The sequence below is a fragment of the Ostrea edulis genome, chromosome 4 (genome assembly GCF_947568905.1).
Source record: "Ostrea edulis chromosome 4, xbOstEdul1.1, whole genome shotgun sequence".
Taxonomy (NCBI): Eukaryota; Metazoa; Mollusca; class Bivalvia; order Ostreida; family Ostreidae; genus Ostrea; species Ostrea edulis.
In genome coordinates, this window is record NC_079167.1 from 25183732 (window position 1) to 25207205 (window position 23474).

At 34.6% G+C, this 23474-nt stretch overlaps 2 protein-coding genes across 3 annotated transcripts; one reads left to right on the plus strand and one right to left on the minus strand.

Moving 5' to 3' along the window:
• On the plus strand, positions 1-12890 carry LOC125671599 (E3 ubiquitin-protein ligase RNF180-like). 2 transcript variants are annotated; one of them, XM_048907426.2, is made up of 8 exons: positions 1-258; positions 1315-1407; positions 1816-1916; positions 4179-4344; positions 5487-5711; positions 6331-6527; positions 6669-6867; positions 7637-12890. In XM_048907426.2, exons 2-8 carry the CDS (start codon positions 1329-1331, stop codon positions 7960-7962), a joined length of 1293 nt encoding a protein of 430 aa, XP_048763383.2. In that variant the 5' UTR covers positions 1-258; positions 1315-1328; the 3' UTR covers positions 7963-12890. The 2 variants fall into 2 exon arrangements, with proteins under 2 accessions (XP_048763383.2, XP_048763382.2); XM_048907425.2 differs by having other exon boundaries at positions 21-140.
• On the minus strand, positions 10288-21368 carry LOC125671590 (multiple epidermal growth factor-like domains protein 6). The gene is made up of 4 exons (XM_048907403.2): positions 20974-21368; positions 16065-19472; positions 14565-14673; positions 10288-12545 (listed from the first exon to the last, which is right to left on the minus strand). The coding sequence occupies exons 1-4, from the start codon at positions 21068-21070 to the stop codon at positions 12443-12445; spliced, it is 3717 nt and encodes a 1238-aa protein (XP_048763360.2). The 5' UTR covers positions 21071-21368; the 3' UTR covers positions 10288-12442.
• Between the last annotated feature and the right edge of the window lie 2106 nt (positions 21369-23474).

Consider the following 23474-nt stretch of genomic DNA (forward strand, 5'->3'; position numbering starts at 1 on the left):
TTTACCTTTCTAAATCCCACATCCGATTTGAATTTGTAAAGTTGGCCTAATGCCCCAAGAGTCACTAAGTGATAAAGTACTACTATATAAATATATGAGGCCCTATTTCGTAAGCCAATATACAACAGGCCAAAGTCAAGGTAACTGTCGTAATTTTTATGTCTGGCTATTTACCCAGTCCTCATTAGATCACAATATGCATTCATACTAGTTACAGTCTGGCAACCAGACACCACATTTTGTCCGTGGTGATTTCGGGTAAGTTTTAGTTTTGATTAGAAAACTAACGTTATAGCTATTGTAGATCGAAATTGCTACTGCCAAAGTGATATATGTACGGCCAAAATAATAAAATATATTCATGTGTGTTTCCTATTTCACTCCCAAAATAATTACGGTAGGTAGGTAAAACATTTTATTTCATTAAAACATTTTATTTTGTTTTTGGTCAATATATGCATTACAAATACACGTATCAACGCTTTGCACAAGTTACGTCCCTTGTTCGGCATCTCCCAGTTATCTGTGCCTAAATGATATTTGTTATTTTTCCATCAATCTGTCAATTGCAGTCAACTACAATAATGCCCAGGGTGAGGCAATCCATTAACTTGTATATTATCAATAAAATATCTAGGATCTGCAGCGAAAAGGTAAGTAAAGTTGGAAAACCAGAAACACACATTCTATTTTGGCCTAATTGTATATGCTAACCACTCCCCCCCCCACCCCCCCCCCCCCCCCCACCCCCCCAAAAGATCAAGTTATTCATCATGTGGCATCACTCAGATTCTCGGATAGCCCAGTTAGCATTTGACTGGAGGTTCAGGGGTCTTGGGTTAAATTTGCAATTTTCCCTGTCCTGTTGCATTTCATCACAGTTTTTGGTGCAGTATCACTTACAAGTAAAAATGTCTGCCATGAGTAAAAATCCTGGATTGTGTGTCTTCAGGTATGAAACAATTCAGTTGATAGAGTACTTGACTAAAGATACAGGATCCTCGGCATTGACAAATACTTAACTAGTGACTAGTCCGTTGCATTTTCTTCCTTCCTGTTGAATTTCTGGCTAGAAATTTGAGTCATGGCTTTTACCCCTAAAAATTTGTATTTATTATCAGTAATGCTCATACAATTATTTTCCTGAGTGCTCCGATTTGTTAAATTGTTTGAAGTAGTAACTATTAATTTCTCTGGTTCATCACCGTTTTGTTTTTATTTGGTTTGTTTTTTTTTTGGAGGGGGGGGTTTAGTTCGAATGTAAATATACATGTAGACTTGTATCAGGGACCATATTGTTTTATTTGTCTTTAGATTGAATTCAGAAGATGACACATTACAGGTGTAGGAAGTGCAGCTACTACTTATTTACTGATGACTGTATCATTACAGAACACGGCCAGAAAGGTACAGATATCTCATTTTTATTTAAGGATTATGTATCAGATTTATAACACGGCCAGAAAGGTACAAATATCTCATTTTTATTTGAGGATTATGTATCAGATTTACATCTTTTTTTCTTTGCTCTTAGTCTGTTCTGGGGAAAATTTGTGTCCTTCATTTAATTAGGGTACAGAGCAGAGACGTTATCACTTCACTGATGAAAATAGTATAATGAATATACTTGAATGTTAACATTATTTCCTTTATTTCATACTTCTACTTGTACTTATAGACATATATTGATTTATGATGAATCAAACAGATTTAAAAAAAAAATTCTTTGTACTTTTAAAACATACAACATAATTTGAATAGCTCATCATTCTGCTTGTTATTTAATGAAAAATAAATCTGTGTCTGTTTCTTTAGATGAAGTTTGTCCTGCCACAGTTAAATCCTTGGCAACACAGTGGTTTTTAAATTATGAAGATCAAAGCACACCCCAATGGGTTTCTGAGGTTATCAGGGAGGTGAGGTGGTTTTTTTATATCCAGTCATATATATACTGGTGAATTCCTTATTTTCCGCAAGTACTTAATATCGCAAAATGATTCGTAAATGTCAAATCGTGAGAACATGAATTCACAGTTGGTCTAATACTCTATTGATCAAGAGTTTTTACACATATTTCATCAATATGAGAATAAAAGTGAGTAGTTTTATTTGACCAGTGGTGCTTCACGCTAATTTTTGAGATAATAAAGTCCTCGCTATATTGAGGAATCTGCAGTACATTTATAGTGATTATTTTTACTTTTATTCTTATATAATTCCTTAGGAAAGTTAAAGATTTTAAACTCATTATAAATATCTGAATATATGAACACACGAGTAACATGTATGAGGTCAATATCATCTTATTCAAAACCAACATGCAGTTTTAATTTTAAATTTGATAATTCATACAGTACTCAAATCTTGAAGCAAAACACTGTTCATAGAGATATTTGAATGTCACATGTAATCTACACCAAGTCGTGTGATGAGGTCACATTTGACCACGGATATTAAATATTTATAATGCTAAATTGGTCTAGTATGCCATAGGCAAAACTTTCAATTATGCAATGCATGTCCTTGCACAGAAGGTGTTTTGTTGATTTTGTTTGTTTTCCGTGGTAACTAGTTTGGAATGAATGATGTGACAGAGATGCCGACTGTCCAGTTTTGTCATAGCAAATCCAATTTTCAACCTTCAATTTTGTTCTCTCAGATCTCACCACTAACAATCTTTGATTTTTTTAGTCATTAACAAATATAAAATTTCGGTCATCTTCATTCATTAAAACTTAGATTGGGATTGAAATTCAAATGATATTACACTCTTCTTTAAAGTGAGAAGGCATAATGTCCTAATAGTGTATAATTGCCCTGATTAACCTGATGGCATATTTTTTTCTGAAATATGAAGTTATACTAAGTGCATTACTCAAATTCTTCAACTTAATATATTCAAGTTTAATATTTCTCTAAGAATTATGGAGGGGGGATTGCAAAATGCATCTGAATAATTATTCGACAGAAAAAAGGTGACAGGGGTATAATGACAATCCGTGCTCAAATTATGTATTGATCTGATTCAATTCAAATCATTCAATTTAAAGAATTTTCTCTGATTTTCAATTCTTGATTTCATTCCTGTAAAATATAACTTATATAAGGTATACACTATAGTTTTGGCAAAAAGAGTTTCTTCAATATAAAATTACTGACGTTGATAAAGAAATTGTGGAATCAGACAGAATGGACATAGGTTGACACAGACGAATGAAAAGTCCCATCACTGGAGGTTTCCAGTTTCTAGTCCTGATGAAGATGATGTTAGGAATCCTGACTATTTTTCATTCAAACACAGATGTAAGAGAATATTTACAGTAGGTCTGTTACAAAAACTAAAACAAAGTTTAGGCCAAACCTGAAAATTAAATATCCACCACTCTAAGGACATTGGTGACCCACAAAATGTGTACATATGGTGTGAATAGTTAAGGTGAACAGGCCTTTGAAGTAATTTCATCCAGTGATTTACTAAAGAAAATAAAGTCAGCTTAGCATACAATTTCATTACAGAGAAATAACTTGAACAGTTTACTGTAACATGTTGGAAGTTAAGTCTTCATATTGATTAAATTGATATTAAAACAAAATGATAGGTTGTGTTTTGTTAGTCATAATGCAATTTTAGACTGATAATCAACAAGTAATTGATGACTTCTGACTTCTGGACTCCCTATCAGGTCCCTGATCTTATGAAGAGTTCATCAATGACATGATTTCATTTGTTGGACAATTACACAAAGACACAGTGTCATGATGTGATAAACTTAGCACATGCTGTACGTCACTTCAACCTGAATAGACTCACAGTACACAAAACGACACATTTACAAAACAGTACTGTAAAAGTGGTTATTTACGCATGGGGCAAATTTACACTTAATTACATGGTCACGTAATAAGCCGGTAAATTTCCCCAAAGTGTACATTGATAAACAGTTGATATAATATATATTACATTCAGTTACTGCATATTTCCCCACCACATATAATGTTGGATATGGAAAAATCAAAACTGTGTACTTAACCCCCACCCCAGTGTAAATAAACACTCTTACAGTATGTATTTTAATTGCCATTTGTACATGAAAATACTAAATCCTTAGACTGTTTGTTTGTATTATTGTTTTGTTCTTACTTTAGATTTTTATAAAATGTAAGTATTTTGAATCTAGGGGTTCTTGGGTATTAAAGGCAAGCTATGCTGTCCAAAATGCCAGGGAAGAATTGGTTCATTTGACCTCCCTGCTAGAAAACTGTGTCCATGTGAACAGTTCATGCTGCCTGCTGTTCATGTTCTGTGTAGTAGAGTGGATAAAATAACAGTGACTGGAAATCAAGGTAAGCTACCTCAAAATTATTTTACACATTCAGTAAAGGTTTATAGATTTGTCAACAGATTACTTGTATGCTAAACACTTTATTGAAGGCGAGTTGATGTATCAATGATCGAGATAAAATGGTGACAGTGCAGAAATGTGTTTGGTATACACGTGTAACATCAAGTACATGTATTGAAGTAAAATTCTCTCAAGAACAAAATAAAACTATTTCTTGTTTTCTTTTATGCAAATACATGCATGCATGCCCTCCCCTCATCTATATACACACAAGGTCCATAAACACACACACACGCATGCAGACCATAAGTACTGACTATTTCTGTCAAGTTACATCTTCATCCAGAATTAAACTGTAATTTGGAGTCCTTAATTGTAATACATGTAGTATGGAAATTTTTAAAAGTTGATTTTAGTAAAAACTATCTTTAAACTTCATAGACAGGTTCATCCAGACTAGAAGGTCACTTATCTTTTGATGTTCAGGTCAAAGGTCACAGCATTTTATTATTATTCTTTATTGCTGAAGACATTTGAGTATGCACAGTTATTGTGTGACTTATCACTGAAGAACCCTTAACCCAATGGTCATCAGACATCATAGGCAGGGTGGTCATGGTTAGTAGATGACCACTATTGGTTTTCAGGTCAAAATGTTACCATGTTTGTTTGGTGGTTTTTTTCCAAAACATGGATTTCTATCATTTGGAGAAGGGGGACATGTTTTACAGATATGTGATGTAAAATTTGTGATATTTGATAGCTACAATCTGTACTAGATATAACACACAAAGATGCTCTGAACATATACCTTTTCTTTGAAGGTATTGATCTTTAGGACCAAGGTCTGTTAAGGTCATTTTGGAAAGAACGAGGTCATTCAGAATACATACTGTATATAAGGAAAAAGTTCCTTACTTTAACAGTTGTTGATAAATCACAAACATAATTAACAGGCAAATGATTCTCAGACACAGGTCACTCAAGGTCTTTTTGGAAAGGTCAAAGTCACTCAACATATAACTTATATATGATACATGTATTTCAACAGTTATTAATGATTGTGTGAGTCAGGTTAGATGCAATGCGGGGAGCATTCATCAGTTTTACTGATATTCTCGTGTGTTTGTATTAACTTGATAGACATAGCTGTACTTCGCCAAAGAATGGCAGTGCCTCACAGGAGGAATAATACTGTGCCAGGACAGTCATCCTCAGTAGTTGGAGCCAAAGCCCCAGAGACAGCTGAAATGGACTCTACTGATTTCATATCCAACACTGCCAGTGCCGTTAGTAACATGTCTCATCAAAATACTGCAGATTGTTCAAGTGAAAGAGAATCTGGAAGTGAACAAATGTTCATTCAAAGTTAGTGTACAATTATTTTCTTTTTCACTTTTCATTAGTTCTGTCTTGATGAAACCATTAATATAATTTATAAATTTCAAGTGAAAGCACTCCAAAAACTAATTATGATAAAAATCCAATCCCTGCTGATTAGTGGATATAAGTCCCATGTTCACAAAACAGTAAGTGATGTCTCTAGTATATTTCATTAGTAGAAATGTGCACGGTATGTTTCATTATGGTCAGGATTGTCAGTTATGGTAATGTTGAGTGATTCTGATGTAATGGATGATTGTATTAAGAGTAGATCAGACATTTTGTCTCTAATGTAGATTTTCAGGAACTACATGTGAAGACTAAAAGGGTTTTCTTCAAACCAACAAAAGTATACAGTCTTTTCAAGAATATTTGAAACTGTACAATAAAAACTTTGACTTTTTTTTTTTAATAATTCTGGCAAAGTTTCTCACAATTGCAACATATGGAAATAAGGAAACTGCAATACATGTACATTTATGTAATAATACAATTATGGTGAACATGATATTTTAGGAAAGTATTGGGATTTTTTCCTAGTAATCAAAACATCATAAAGTGGCACATAACAACTAATATATACAGTTAGAAATTTCAATGTCAGGGAGAAGCTTAAGACACAGGAGACTACGGAAGAGAAAATTGTTGCTACCTGAAGATCTTGAGGAACAACAATTACCTGTATGTAGAAATAGATTTGAAGCATTAGAACAAGAGGCTGTAAAAGAAAATGAAGCTGGTGTAAGAGAATCTGTTCATGAAAAAGAGGCTGTGGAGGAGAATTTTCACATGTCAGAATGGGTATGTCTTCAGTTTGTTCTGTTTGGTTTGTAGTGAATAAATTTCATCTTATTTCATGTATTGATAATATTTCATACTGTAAAGCCTTGAATGAGTGACTGATGTAAAGATGATGTAGATTTTTTATAAACTTCTCTCTAGGATCTTTCCGTGGAATCAACAGTGTCCGAGGATCATTGCTGTGCAGTGTGTCTTGATCTCTACTGTCGCCCTATGATCTGTCGTCCCTGTAATCACAAATACTGCGAACCCTGTCTCCGAAGACTGGCTAGTGGAAAGCGCTATCGTACACAGTGTCCCATGTGTAGGGCTGTTATAACATGTTGTAATACTGACAGAGGTTTGTATTACTTTACAGATGTAAATATCGTACACTTGTGAAATACAGTTAAACTTTGGTATGAAAGGTGAAGATAACGAACAGTGATTAATCAAACTCCTATAAAGAATACAAACTAAAGAGTTGGGCAAACACAGATCCCTGGACATACCAGAGGTGGAATCAGGTTTCTAGGAGGATTAAGCATCCCCTCTTGACCGATCACAACCGCCGTGAGCCCTATATCTTGATCAGGTAGATGGAGTAATCCGTAGTCAAAATCAATATGCCAAGAATAGTATCTCGAATATCAATATCTTGAATACCATGGATATGTCAAAGTGAGTTGAAAGTCCCAACTACATTTTCTTTATGTATTTAAATCTCAATATCTCGAACCCTTGGATATCTCAGAAGTTTTTTCACAACCCCATCAAGTTGGAGATCACAAAGCTTTGAATGTATATTGTACTTAAATGTGCACTGGTTTGCACTGTATTAAGGATAAATGCCACATTGTCAAATCATAGATGGAAAAATCAATATTTGTGGCATGTTTTTTATCTGTTTATTTTCATTGCCTAGTTTGTTAGCTTATTAGGGTAATCTTGTGGCTGTCAATGACAAATTTAGATCTTTCTGGGGTTTTAATTTTTTCCTGATTACTTTCTGCTAAAACCACCTTTTACTAAATATAGTAATCTTTTTAAGTTTTAAATTTCAAAATAATTTTTCATGGCCTCCATTCTCCATTTATAACAGGTTTTGCATGTTGATATATTGATTTTAGAGCTGGAGACCCAAATGAAAGATCTATATCCAGAACATTACAGGAACAGGTTAAGAAAGGAACAAAAGATTTGTTCAAACCGAAAGTACCCCCTACCCACTGCTTCTCGCCATCCTCCACGTCGACCACGGACTGACATCTCAGCAATCAGCAGCTCACAGATGATATGCCTAGCCCTCATTCTAATTACAGCCATTCTCATAATTTTGACAGTTTTCGGCATGTTGTTTGCAGTGTTTAAAGTACTGACATATTTTATACATTTCTTAATGTATTTTTTAGATTATGCAAATATTACCATGGCTGTGTATGATCTGATGTTTTAAAAATGACTGGATGTTTAGATTCACATTTTTAGTATTATGTTAAGTTTGGTTATTTATGCACCTCCATTGTTTATTTCCTTTTTACTTTTAAATTCATGTTGCATATCCTATTATACATATTATTTATTTATATGTTGATTTTGTTACACAATTCAGGGATCCTCAACTCCACGTATGATTATAAACATGTGATTTTATTACATACATGCACTGTTTATCACCCCTCCCTTTTATCACGCCTCAATTTGAAGTATCATTGTCATTTTCGTTCAGAATTCATCTTCCATTATAGGTTTTAGCAATCATAATCGTTGCATTTAAACAAAGTTTGAACTTGCTGAAGAAATATGATTATTATTTATTATAACTCTATAACAGTCTTTCCTCACATCATTAGAAAGTGATGAACATCATAGAGCTAGTATTATGTCATCATTAATTGTCATTATACATATCTGAAAATTTGGACTGTAAGCATACAACATATACATGTACATATGAAAGGCGAAGATAATGAACAGTGATCAATCTCTTAACTCCTTTAAGCAATACAGAATAGAGAGTTGGGCAAGCACGGATCCCTACCTACATGTAGATATACCAGAGGTGGGATCAGGTGCCCAGGAAGAGTAAGCATCCCCTGTTGACCAGTCGCACCCTCCATGAGCCCTATATCTTGGTCAGGTAAACAGAGTTATCCTTAGTCAAAATCAGTGTGCCAAGAACGGCCTAGCAGTCAGTATGAAACAAGTCAAGACAGCATTTGATCCAATGATGGGTTGTATTGGCAAACTAGAATAAGCTCTTGCGTATCGAATCAGTTGAGATATAAACACACCATATGCAGGTGATAATGGATTATTGCTACATGAATATAAGCAGTTGACAATGGAGAAGCTGAAATCATCCTGTTTATCATAAAGTTGAGTTGTTAGATTTCAGTTAATAAATATCTATTAAGTATGAAGCAGAAGTGGATGACTCAGTGGTGTCTTTTATTTGGAGTTCACAGGGCTATATTGAATCAACATATGAATGAAGATTATTATTGTTGCATGTAATAGACAAAATGTTGTCAATATATCTAAATGTCGAATTGAAGGCCACAGCAAGAGTTCTTCTTCTCATGTAGTTTTTGAATAAATTCTGCTTCATAAGAATGTAAAAACGGGTCAGCTAACAAAGGAGCACAATTCGTGCCCATGGGAATTCTTAACAGACTGTTGGAAGACCTGATCACCATAGACCATTAAGATATTGTCAATAAGGAACTCCAGCATATTTTTTATTTCAAATTCAGAGTACTTGTGCATGGAATCAGAGTGATGTTTAGCAAAGTAATTTTTGGATGTCTGATAACTAGATATGAATATTTTGGATAGATCTAAGTAGTTCAAGATTTCAAGGTCCTCCACTTTAGATATATAATAAACACCACATTAGAAAATCTGCATTTTAAGTAGCTTTATTCCTTGACCAATACCAGCTCATGACCTTCAGCTTTCTAAATGGGGGTTGGGTTGATACAGGATGTTTTTTAAATTTCTCTATACATTCCATGCCCTTTTGATTTTGGATGCATCATTTTTGTCTTATTTGCTTTTCTTATTGCAACTTTGACTTTGACCACAAGTTATCAACAATAAGGAAGAAAGCTAAAATAGACTGTCTGCTGCCCAATCCCATTCATTTTGTGAATGAAATATTGTTTAAACAAGTTATTATCAAAACAAGACACAGATTTCATATTTAAATTATTCAGCCTACTTTCACAAATACATGTACATACAACAGTACACTACTGAGGCCTACCAGGTACGTGCAGAGTAAGGTCAAGGTCATAGTTAGAAATCAAGTTCAGAGGAATTTACTACTTCATTAAACAGTCAATGCCAATCATGACTTTGGTTATTAAGATCTCATCCGAAGGACCTGTGACCCTTTTCTGAATGAGCAATCATTCACCAGCACCTGAAGTGTGGAAACTAACACACACACACACACACACACACACCTACCTCTTTCTGAATTTTTTTTTATACTGGAAGAAGGCCAATCTCTAAAGCTTACAAAAAGTGAAACGATTACATAAATCGAAATTGGTATGAGATAGACAGGGAATCCACACATTTCAGAGAAATTGCCATAGAACAAAATTCAGAAAGGGGGGGGGGGGAGTATTGATACTTAAGGTGCTTGTGGAATCACTCTGACACAGCCAGGGTACATATGAAGCTCAACCTATGACCTTCTGGCCATGAAGGAAACATTTTAACCACTGCATCTCAGCAAATTCAATGAACAGATCTTGTAGAACTTAAAATATTTCTTTGTAAAACTTCTTTATCTATAAAACATAAGAAAATATTACTGGATGAAATCCTCAGTGCATCATATTAATCAACCTCTAACAGTAACTACGACACATTGATGACTGACTTTTTTCAACTAAACATACAGTGTTCATGTTTCTCTGGATTTTTAAAGAGTTGTACAAAGCATACAAGTAACGCATTAATAGAAAGTATAATTTACAGACATTTCATGAAACTTTCTCTATAGTAAACTAGTGTATACCTGATAGATAAAAATGTAAATACAGTGAATTTGGATGATGACAGGTTAGAAATCCAGGAGTAATGATATATTGATTCATGTGAAGTTTTTTTTGGGGGGGAGGGAATAGCTGTAATGCAAATTACATGTAGTGTTCTGTGGTACATAGTTGTACATGTGCCTATGTCTACAAACATGTTACCAGTATTTTTAGCTCTCCTGAGCCGAAGGCTCAAAGAGCTAATCATATGTCTGGCGTGCGGAGTGCGTCAACTTTTTGGAAAAAGGGCTATATCTCAAGAACCCCTTGGCCAATTGTTGTCAAATTTGTCACAGGGTATCCTTGGCCCAAGGGCTTTCATTCGTACTAAAATTAGGGTTGTGACCCTTTAACAAGGGGAGATAATTAGGAAAATGCAAACAAAAGTAGTGGTTGCTAAAAAATCTTCTCAAGAATCACTGGGCAAATTATCACCAAACTTATGCATAAGGATGAGGATAGGTTGTAAATAAAAAAAATTGTTCAAGGCATCATCCTGGGGCAAAGGGTGCGGTCTCAAGGTCACTTCAAAGTTGACCTTAAATTTTGTTTTGTTAAAACTTTGATATTTTGCTTAGTATAAGGACTAGGATCATCAAATTTTGTCAGTTGATGTATCTTAGGACCTAATATCATGTTGTCTGAAAAGTAGGTCATGGTGACCTACTTTTTGAATTTCGCAGGTAATTATTATTAAATGGATTTTGATGCATATCTTGGACACTTTTGAGCCTATGATCATCAAAAGTTGTCAGTTGATGGATCATGGGACCTTGAACTGCGTCATGTGAAAAGTATGCCACCACGACCTACTTTCTGAATTTTATGGCTAATCATTTATGAATACATTTTAGGTTGTTATTTCAGATACTGAGAGGTTTAGAATCATCAAACCTTGTAAGTTGATGCGTCTAGAGGCCTCAAAACATATTTATAAAAAAAAAAAAGTAGGTCACAGTGACCTACTTTTGAATTTTGCAGACATTCAAATTTCACATTTTCAATTTTAGATGCATATTTTGGACACTATGAAAGCTAGGATCATCAAACTTTGTCAGTTTATGCATCTTGAGTCTTCATAGTTTGTTGACCAAAAAGTAGGTCACTGACCTACTTTTGGAATTTGACGGCTATATTTTAATATTTCAGATACTATTTGACTTACAATTATCAAACTTTGTCAGTTGATGCATGTTGAGTCGTCAGAGTGTGTTGACTAAAAAGTAGGTCACCGTGACCTATTTTTGGATTTTGACGGCTATATTTGAATATTTCAGATACTATTTGACTTACAATCATCAAACTTTGTCAGTTGATGGGTCTTGAGTCTTCAGAGTGTGTCAACCAAAGAGTAGGTCACTGTGACCTACTTTTAGAATTTGACGTTTATATCTGAATATTTCAGATACTATTTAACTTCAATTATCAAACTTTGTCAGTTGATGCATCTTGAGTCTTTGGAGTGTGTCGACCAAAAAGTAGGTCACTGTGGCCTTCTTTAGGAATTTAACGGCTATATTTGAATACTATTTGACTTGTCAGTTGATGCATCTTGAGTCTTCAGTGTGTCAACCAAAAGTAGGTCACTGTGACCTACTTTTGGACAGTTACATTTAAATTTCAGGTACTATTTGACTTAACATCATCAAACTTTGTTAATTGATGAATCTTGATTAGTGAGAATTTTTGCCTGTTCTACAATGTATCAGAAGAGCGATTCTAGGCTCATGGGCCTCTTGTATGGTTTACAATGAGCGTCCATGTGTCAAGTTACTTATGGTGGGTAGGTACACGTGTACTATTTGGTTTATTTTCTATTTCTTTACATCATACCAACATGTAATATAAAACAGTATATACAGGGATAGTATTACTTGTATAACGCTACATCACAGAATCTAAGATAAATCCATTATTTGAAATTGACGGATAAGAACTCTCTGTAAATACATCATCCTCTTTTTCTAGCCTCTTCTTTTTCTTACACCTGAAATATATAACAATTATGATATTACAAACAAAAGCTCCTTGACAAGTTAATCCAGATTATGACTTTTTACAATTACAGTAGAGATATACTTTTGCATTGGCTTATATGACACTTCATCTCGGAAAAAATATTTTGATGTGTGAAAATCATGTTCATTATGATATGTTGTATATATTTTTAGCTGGGAAATACCTTGTGCAGACCGGTTTTATTAATATTATTTCTGGGTCATTGTCAGATGATATGCCTCGTCAGGTTTACTTAAGATAACTTGTAAATAAGAAATCACATTCACTCATAAAGGTGTGTTTTAGCATTATGAATACAATTTTGATTGTTTTCTTCCTTGTTTCCTTGTAAATGACAGTTCTACACAAATGGTAGGACAATGTTTGTTCCTTCTCCACAATAAGAAATTCAGTACCGGTAGATTACATCTTTAATTCTGAAAGTTATGCTGCTGAACTTTTCATTATGATTTCACGTCAAGTTAATTGATAAAGAAATATCATATCAGGTTTACTTATAGCAAATTTGACCTTTACAATAAAGTTCACAGAAATATCAAGTGCATCGAATTCTTCTGTTTTTATAAGCCCATCTTTAGGTATAGCGATGTCTGTATATACGTTCGTCTGTCCATCCGTCTGTGCGGAGTTTTCTGTTTCTAATTTCATTTCTCTGTCACATATCAAGCTGGAACTTGCTATATAGCTTCTTTGTGGATTACTCTAGATCAGGATGCAATTTTGATCCATTTCGACCTCTCTTGCAGGAGTTTTGCCCCTTTATTTGAAAATTATTGTTATATGAAGGGTACATAATTTGTCCGGCGAACTCCTCCCACAATTTTCAAGTGAGAACCATCTTGTTTTACAGAGTGTTAGTATGGATATTGAAAATATGCATAAGGCAAGGATTTTGATTTTTGAGAAAATTACAGGTTGTTGAACTTTTGTTTTGAGGAAATCTTACCAAAAGAGTGCACGATTTGTTCGGTTAACTCCACCCACAGTTTTCAAGTGAAAACCTTCTGATTTTACAGAGTGTTTATATGGATATTGAAGGTGTGCTTGTGACAAGGATTTTGATTTTCTTCATTTTTTGAGAAAATTACAAGTTATTGAACTTAGTCAATTTTAAGGAATTATTACATAGAGAGTAGATGATTTGTCTGTTTTTCCTTCCACAGTTTTTAAATGAGGACCCACTTATTTTAAAGAGTATTTGTTTGGGTATGGAAGACGTGCACGTGGCGAGGATTTTGGTTTTCTTCATATTCTAAAAAATTACAGATTGTTGAACTCAGTCTATTTTCAGCAAATATTATATTAAATAAAGAACATGGCTTTCCTTTTAACTCCTCTCAAAGTTTAGAAGCAAGGGTATTTGGAACTAACTTGAAGACGTGCATAGTGCAAGAATTTTGATTCTCAACTATTTTCAATTTTCGTTGACATTTTGAATATTTACAGGTTGTTGAATTTGGTCGAAATTTGGGAAATATTTTACACACAAAACTCTTGGTTTGTCTATTTACCCCCTGTCACAGTTTTAAACTAAGACCCTTTATTCAAATTACGTAAAGTATGTCACAACCTGATGATGGATGATACTACCTGAAGCAAAGTTCTACAAATTATGGCTTAAGAAAAACCCTCTGTAAGCATTTTCACGGGTGTGTTATGTACCGTTTGCGGAACTCTTGTTACAGTAAGTTATACGTACTTAATTGTACCCTCAGTTGAAGTGCATAACCGCTGTGTTGCATTCGATATTCTTTTATTTAAAGATTTTACCGGGTATAACTTTATCATCTTTGACGATACGGTAAAGTTTTGTATTGCGTTTTTAATATATTTTACATGTAAAGAAACAATATTCAATATTCGACATGATGAACTTAATATTGAAAGTAAAAGCAAATTTCTATTATATATCTTGTTAGGAATTTTAGAGATGTTTCCTACTATGTGATTGTTCAAATTCATAAACACGATGTGCGATAGGGCTTACCTGCAGAAAATATACGTTGATAAAATAATAATTGCAACGACTACTATGGCAGCCACCACTGCCCCAGCAATCATGCCCATACTGGGCATGGCTGTTGTCCTGCTGGATTCTGAAATCAGATGAAAGGTCGTGATAATTCTTATTTCAAAACATGCATGTCGGAAAAGATTACAGGAAGTTTTGAAATACTCCTGCAGCCCTGGTTTTTGTTTCATTTATTATTGTTTTGTTACATTATGTTATACATGTAACTGCTTTGTTTCAGTATATTACACTTTTGGATAGGAACTTATATATATATATATATATATATTATATATATATATATATATATATATATATATATATAAATTACTTGTAAGTATTTCTGTTTATAGTTATTCTGCTAAAAGTAAGAATATTGATGACTACATAGAACAAGAAGTGTGTATACTATTTGTATATGTGTACAAGTCTTTGATAGGATATTGCAGTACGACATCAAAACGATCGACTAATAACTAACAGCTTGTAGAGAAAACAGCTTTGATGATTGAGAAAATTGACAAGGATTCTCTTAAAAGCTAAAGGTTATACAAAAAAGGTGTGGAATAATTGTTTATTGTTTTGGTTTTTGAAAACGTGTTATTGTTCTTTGTTACATATATACAGCTGTACGTAACAATGTATCGGGGATGACGGATTAGGAAATTAAAATGCAAAATGATTATTACAAATGTTAGTTGATTATCTATGGCAAGCAGAATATATTTCTAGAGATTTTTAGAAATATATATATCAAGGTTTAAAAGTGTCTATTTTCTTTTTTATATATTAATATCTTTATATATATAACTCTTTATGTTTTGTATATACATATACAGTGTATATTGAAAGCAGTAGACTTTTCCTGTGCCTTGTTCCCCGATATTCATTTTAAAACTTTGCTATTTCATTGTTTTTCATAAATTGTTATTGATTGAAGATAACGTGTACATATCAATACTAATTGTTAACTGTGATATTATGATGCGCAATAATTTACATGTTCCACTGAAAGTGTTGCCTATCAATCCAGGAAGGCAGCCTTTTTACTCAATTTTTACGCTATTAGTTTTATACCACATCAGATTATTAAGTGATTGGAATCGATTAAATCGTGTAATTACATTTCCAATGTATTTGCCTTTCATATTTCTATAAATTGCAATGATAGTACTAGTAACATAGCGATTTCCTCATAAATGCATTTCATTTGTGAACACTGTGTATGACTTTTGATAAATATACATAGTTCGTATAAAATTCCACCAAAAATGAAAGTAGGATATAAATATACAAAATAAACTTAATTTTTGAAAATACATGGGGGTAATGAAAGAACTGCAAGGCTTCACATCGGCATACTTGTCATGAAGTGCGTCTCAAGTATTTCCAGAGATGACATTTATTTCTTATTAGATCTACTTCAATTGTGACAGCTGTATCTGATCTTTTAAGTACATGTATGTATTGATTTACCTATACAAGTGCTTCCTTTCCATCCTGGAGCGCAGCCTTTGACACAGTGTCCCAACGTTCGTTCACAGACTCCCTCTACACAGTTAGGCGAGCACCTGTTCTGGCATTGGTCACCATACCACCCATCCTCACAGCCTTGTAAGCACGCCCCCGTGATATTGTGACACGAAAGCGAATTTGCATTCTTATTACAATATTTGCTACACACAACCATACACTGTCCAGTTTGTTGGTCACAGCCGTTACATTCTGAGGGACATTTTTGGTGGCAGTTTTTGCCCCACATTCCAGCAATGCAGGAACTGCACTGTTTTGTTGCAGAATTACATGTCAGACACGATCCCTCGCATTCTGTGGTTGGTATTTTTGTTCCATCCTTTGGAACATTGCATAGTAAGTCTGTCCATCCCTCAACACAACCTTCCAGACACTGAGCTGTCGATTCTTCACACGCGTTGTTCTTGCACGTACTGCTACACTTTTGACACGCACCATATTTAGCGTGATATCCCTCTTTGCATCTTGTACAGAATGGAACATTGGGCATTGAACCTTGTTTACATGAAATGCAGTTTTCCCCACAAGGAAGGTCACAACCAGCATTTATGGGATACCAGCCATCTTCACACCCATGTTGACAATAACCAGTGCTGTTGCAAGATCCATCCCGACAGTGGGAGCACGGACAGCATGTCCCAGAATGAACGTACCAGTCCTTGCTGCACTGTTTGCATTCTTGACGGTCCAGGATTCCTGAAAACTTTATACACATATTGTCCGTACAAGAACACATTTTCTCAGGAATCTTGTGCGACTGTTGACATTCTGTACATCTGGGTATACCATTTGTACTGGCTCCACATTTCTTACAATTACAACCCAATTCACAATCTTTGTTGGTATTACATTCTGTATTAACACAGTTTCCACAAACTTTAATACAACGTCCATCCTTTAAATCATACCCGATATTGCATTTCAAACAAACATTTGAGTTGCAAGTAGCGCAATTATCATTGCATTTTTGGTCACATCGCTTTCCAAACCAACCCCCTACACAACCAGAAGAACATACATCGTTTACGTCGCATACTTTACCTACACAATTTGTACAAGATGCCTCACATTTGTTGTTAACGAGATGGAATCCGTGAGAACAAACAGTGCAGCTCTCCACAGAGTCACAAACTTGACAACCCTTCATGCATGAATTCTTACACTGGGAACCAAAATAACCGTCTTTGCAACCTAATCGACAATTCCCTTGTAAATCACAATCTTCCTCAATACAGAAATTGCAGCCAATAATGCATTTGTTTCCCGACAATTGATACCCACTTAAGCACCTCTCACAGTTAAAACCGTCTGAACATGAAATACAACCTTCAACACATTTCTCTATGCATTTTTTGCCAAACCAGCCCTCTTTACAGCCTTTATCACACAATCCATCCGCTGAACATTGCTGTTCTACGCAATTTTCACAAGTGGATACACACCTGTTTCCTTCCCATTTAAATCCCCTTAAACAAGATGTGCACGAGTCATTAGAGGTACATTTTGAGCATTCCATGAGACAAGGGCGGTCGCATTTCTCTCCATGCCATCCGTCAACACAGCCAAGCTTACACGCTCCATTAGTTGTGCATTTCTGATGAATGCATCTACTACAGGGGCTATAACATTTGCCATTCAACAGCGCAGCTTCAATGTAACACTCATCACATGTTTCAAGCTCACTACACTTTGAGCATCCCTCCATACACTTTTTGTCACAATGGGTTCCGAACCACCCTTCCTTACAGCCATATGAACATTTTCCGGAAATATCGCACTCTTTATTTAAGCAATTGGGACATGTCTTTGTACAACTCTCCGAAAATCGGCCTTTTTCACACTCCAGACAAAATCCTGTGTCTCTGGAACATTTTGTACAATTAGTTGGACAATGTTTTAAACAATGTTCACCGTAATAACCGTCCATGCAAGTCAAACATGTATTTCCAATATTGTCGCATTCTGCACAGTGTTCATCATGACAAGTGGAGTCACAACGATCTCCAAACCACCCGTCTTTACATCCATCGACACACGAACCTGTTGTTGTATGACACTTTGTTGATCCACCTTTGCAATGTTCGCTACAAGAATAACAAAAACCATCGTTTTCAAGAAAGTACCCAGTTTCACATCCCACGCATACTTTTCCATATCCAAAAAAGGGTTCGCACCAAATACAGTGTTCCAAATCGCAAAACACGTCACATCCTTGGTCTTTTGGATAGTAGTGAGGTTCACAACCATTGAGACATGTTCCATTGCTTGCACAAAACTGATTTCCACCAGCACAGTGTTTACATGGACAACAAGAACCCTGCGATAAATACCATCCAGAATCAGCTTCACATTCTTCACAACGGTTACCTCCCCAAATTTGCGCCAATCTAGGGCGTTTAGTACATTTGGACATTGTACATGAACAGTTTTTCTGAGGCTGAGTAAAACCTGAAGCACATTCACTACAGACGATCTCGCCAGATATCATATCTTGGGAACATGCGGTACAGATTTCTGGACACTTGATGTCACAACTGCTTCCAGCAAGCCCGGGAATGCACACCATGCATTCGTCTTTTGTCGTACATTTTGAACAATTCTGATTGCACATCTGCTTACAATTACCCCCAAACCATCCATCCTCGCAACCATACTCACAATAGCCAGTATCCTTTTCACAAATTTGACCAGCGCAGCGTCCACACGTTTCTTGACATTTATCTCCGTGATAGCCTTCAACACACTCCAAACACTCACCCGTAGTAACATCGCAATAGTCACAGTTCAAAGGACATGTGTAATCACATTGACTTCCCCACAGCTTTGGTCGACACATCAGGCACTCGCCGTCTGTCTGATTGCATACCATGCAGTTTTGTGGACACGATTTCTCACACGAGTTCCCGTAAAACCCATCATTACAACCAAACTGACAGGTACCAGTGGGTCGGTCGCAGAATCCACGTCTGCAATGCCCACACTGTTTCGTACAATTGTCTCCAAAATACCCCTGACCACAGTGGATACACTCACCATTGTCTATGTTACATACGTGACAACTATGTTCGCATTCATTCTGACACTGTGGACCCCAGAAATTTGGCTGACAGGATGTACAGGCTCCTGATTCTTTATGACAAGAAAAGCAGTGAACACATTCAAAATTGCAATTTTCACCAAACCACCCGTCAATGCAAGACAGACACCTTCCATTAGATTTTTCACACGTTAAGCAGGTATTTGGACATGTTTCTTCACATTTCTCGCCGTAGAACCCAGTTAGACATCTTTCACAAATCCCCGTCTTGTTGTCACATGTTTTTGGTTCACAGTACAGACACATGGTATGAGCTGTAATAAAAAGTTCATGGATCTATATGAAATAAGACGACTCTATAGTTTGAGGCAGTGATGTTTTGTTTCTTTCTATTTTTTCTAAATGATAAAATTTACTTAAAAGCGCACATACATTATACGGGGCAGATATTTTGCACAAGTGAATATGTTTTATAATGTAATACAACAAAACAGAAACACACAAATGTTCACTAATTTGATCAACATGAAAACAGTATGTGTGGTTTGTAATCTGCACTCATTAACTTTTACTGATTTCGTTATGATTCACGGATGTAATCCTTTTTTCGGATTCCTTTCCTTCTTGAATTGGAATTTAATCATTTACTTGGACTCTCTTTAGATTGATTGGACTCCAATATTAGTAATTCTCCCTCAGTTTTTACCAGGGAGTGAATGTTTAATCGGTTTTTTTAATACGAATGTAAGACCTGAGAGTGAACGGGCGTCACACGTAAACGATCGAAGGTAAAATGAATAATTATTAATTAGTCACAACTAAAGTCAAGACAAACCACAGCTAGGCCAAAAGTAAGATGTTAACGAAGAGACATAATAAATCGTGCTACAAGGCAAACTACATCAGAGTAGAACATCGTCTATTAAAAAGAAATGATATATCCATTCATTATTTTATCTATCCAATGTATCCATTCATTATTTTATCTATCCAATGTATCTATTCATTATTTTATCTATCCAATGTATCCATTCATTATTTTATCTATCCAATGTATACATTCATTATTTTATCTATCCAATGTATACATTCATTATTTTATCTATCCAATGTATCTATTCATTATTTTATCTATCCAATGTATCCATTCATTATTTTATCTATCCAATATATCCATTCATTATTTTATCTATCCAATGTATCTATTCATTATTTTATCTATCCAATGTATACATTCATTATTTTATCTATCCAATGTATCTATTCATTATTTTATCTATCCAATGTATACATTCATTATTTTATCTATCCAATGTATCTATTCATTATTTTATCTATCCAATGTATCCATACATTGTTTTATCTATCCAATATATCCATTCATTATTTTTTCTATCCTATATCCATTCATTATTTTATCAAATTAAAACGAATATATATATATATATATATATATATATATGCATGTGTAGGCCTATATATATGCATGTATATATATATATATGCATGTGTAGGCCTATATATATGCATGTATATATATATATATATATATATATATATATATATATATATATATATGTATGTATGTATGTATTGCAAGACAATCAGGAGGATGGTGGATTAGTTGTATGTATCAGCGAAAACGTTCTAATTTAATCACGATTAAACTTTGTCATGTTATGAAATGATTCATATACATTATGGTAAAACTAAACAACACTTTCACATGAGGTATAATAAATGGCACGATGTTTGATTTATGTAAGCACATTGGGAGCCAGACACGTGACGGTAAGATAAGTTAATATTACTTACCAAAGTTCCTTTGGCGTGTCATAGAAAATCCTTCACCGCCAGGAAAACACAAAATAACACCGATGACCGCCAGGGCCAGAAAGTGGACACGGCCCATCGTTTACACTTAATTTTCCTTTCACTTCTTTAATGAGAGAGAATTAGTGATGCGTAATAAAAAAAAATTCTCAATTGAATCAAGAAGAAACATTGGTTGCATACATAATTAATCCCAGTTTTACATTGTATATTCCGGATACTTCCTTTCTAAGGAAAGGTAGCTCTTCTTCAAGCTATCAGATGATGATCTATCCTTCCCATTTCTTTCTCGATGGAATTAGATATTTTACTGATGGAATGAGGTTTAATCGGGCCCTTAATTCTTTTGTTTCGTTGTCATCTCGACTGCGCAATGTGAAGATAAATTGACATACGTTTTACAGTCAAAGGTAAAGAATGAAATTTGCATAGCTATGACATGATTTGGTAGTGGGCCATGCGAACGTATATAAACGTATGTATCGCCGTGTCCTCACAAATATGTTCTTAACTTCTCAATAATTTCTTTCATGAACTTTGATGAATACCTGCACAGGAAGTCTAGTGTTTTATAAATGTAACTGTTAATTACCGTATATATTTATACATTATGTATCGTCGAGTTAAATAAACCATCATCCATTCCTAATATAAAAGGCGAATTATGACACTTTCATTACCTGATTAAAGACTCCATTTAAAAAACAGACCCTGTTTAGATAAAACATTTCACAATTTACACTCCTTACACCTTCATTAATTAAGTTACAAATTATTCCGAAATCTCTCGATCATCTAACGTTAAACTATATCCTATAGATGCATATACTGGAAACTCGTCATAGAATGTATTATATGTATGTTTCGTTTGAAATTGGCATGGAAACACACAACATACACTTCCACGAGCTCTAATACGCATCTGACCGACACAGCTGGCTGAATTCGTTCGTTCTTCCCTGTCGGTTTCGACGATTGAATATTTCATCCACTTGTTACAATTGCTCAATAACAACTGTATATTTTACTCCTAAGGATGTCTTCTACGAATATTTGTTCTGGTTTAATATTGAACACATTAATCAGAATATACAAATACTGGTATCAAATACTACGCATGACTTCTTTCCCCATAGATTATTAACAAACAAAATTATATTCCCTTCTTTTTTTTGATCTGATGTTCCAGTTGTTTCTTTCTTTGGGCTTTGGAGGGAAAGGGGTACCATGCATACACTCGTAAGCATTTTAGCGAAGATTTGAATTTACTCAAATAATGATCCTCAGGCCAGTTGGAGCTACATGAAGAATTGGACTACAGATTAGGTTTTAATGCTTTACATAATGATATACATGTGTATAGAGTGTATAAGCGTTGAATGTGTCAAATTGAGAAACAAATTGTTCAAACTAGTCAGCTGGAAGGGGGGGGGGTCAAACTATATTGTGATATTTACGAGAACATTCAAAAAAGTCGTTTCATAAAGAACAGCAAACCGGCAATGTACAGTTTCGCTATTTATACATTAGGACATAGTCTTCAAGTATATTGTAGTCTTACAGTGTACAATCTCGCTATTTATACATTAGGACATAGTCTTCAAGTATATTGTAGTCTTACAGTTTCTTACAGTGTACAATCTCGCTATTTATACATTAAGACATAGTCTTCAAGTATATTGTAGACTTACAATGTACAATCTCGCTATTTATACATTAGGACATAGTCTTCAAGTATATCGTAGTCTTACAGTGTACAATCTCGCTATTTATACATTAAGACATAGTCTTCAAGTATATTGTAGACTTACAATGTACAATCTTGCTATTTATACATTAGGACATAGTCTTCAAGTATATTGTAGTTTTACAATGTACAATCTCGCTATTTATACATTAGGACATAGTCTTCAAGTATATTGTAGTCTTACAGTGTACAATCTCGCTACTTAAAGGACAAGCTCTTAAGGTATAGTATAAACTTAATCCTGTTCAAACCATGTAATCTCCTAAAGAACAACAAACTTACGATGTACTATGTCGCTACGTGTATCACAGCTATCAGACCGGTTCTGGAACATACGTGAACAGTTTGGGGTGGGTGGTCTCTTCTCGAAGGTGAAAAATTACAACCGTTCAATTAAAGGCAACTAAAATCGTCAAACATCTTCCGGTGTTTAATTTATTTATTCATTCATTTACTTATTTATTTTTGTATCAAGGGATTCTGTGTACATGTACTCAGAGAAGGAATAAGAACCTTTCAAAAATACGCTAGAATCAAATAACTAAAAGCTGCGGTATCTGCCACAAAAATAGGTGTTTGGTTTCTGAGAAATGATTTACACTTTCATGCTCACACTAGTATCTGCACAATAGGTTGGTGTATTAAAGACTTTTTTATGTTATTGTACCCGGTGTCACGTGGTCAAAGGCTGTGACCTTCGTTAGTAAAAATATATAAATACCAGTATTAGGTTTCT

Excerpts from the sequence above, each read along its gene's own strand:
- LOC125671590 (XM_048907403.2), bottom strand. The coding sequence starts at position 21,070 with ATGGGCCGTGTCCACTTTCTGGCCCTGGCGGTCATCGGTGTTATTTTG. Across the intron at positions 19,473-20,973 it reads GACACGCCAAAGGAACTTTG|CTCATACCATGTGTCTGTAC; the intron begins GTAAGTAATATT and ends TTTTTATTACAG. Across the intron at positions 12,546-14,564 it reads TCAACGTATATTTTCTGCAG|GTGTAAGAAAAAGAAGAGGC; the intron begins GTAAGCCCTATC and ends TATATATTTCAG.
- LOC125671599 (XM_048907426.2), top strand. The coding sequence starts at position 1,329 with ATGACACATTACAGGTGTAGGAAGTGCAGCTACTACTTATTTACTGAT. Across the intron at positions 1,408-1,815 it reads TACAGAACACGGCCAGAAAG|ATGAAGTTTGTCCTGCCACA; the intron begins GTACAGATATCT and ends CTGTTTCTTTAG. Across the intron at positions 6,528-6,668 it reads ATTTTCACATGTCAGAATGG|GATCTTTCCGTGGAATCAAC; the intron begins GTATGTCTTCAG and ends ACTTCTCTCTAG.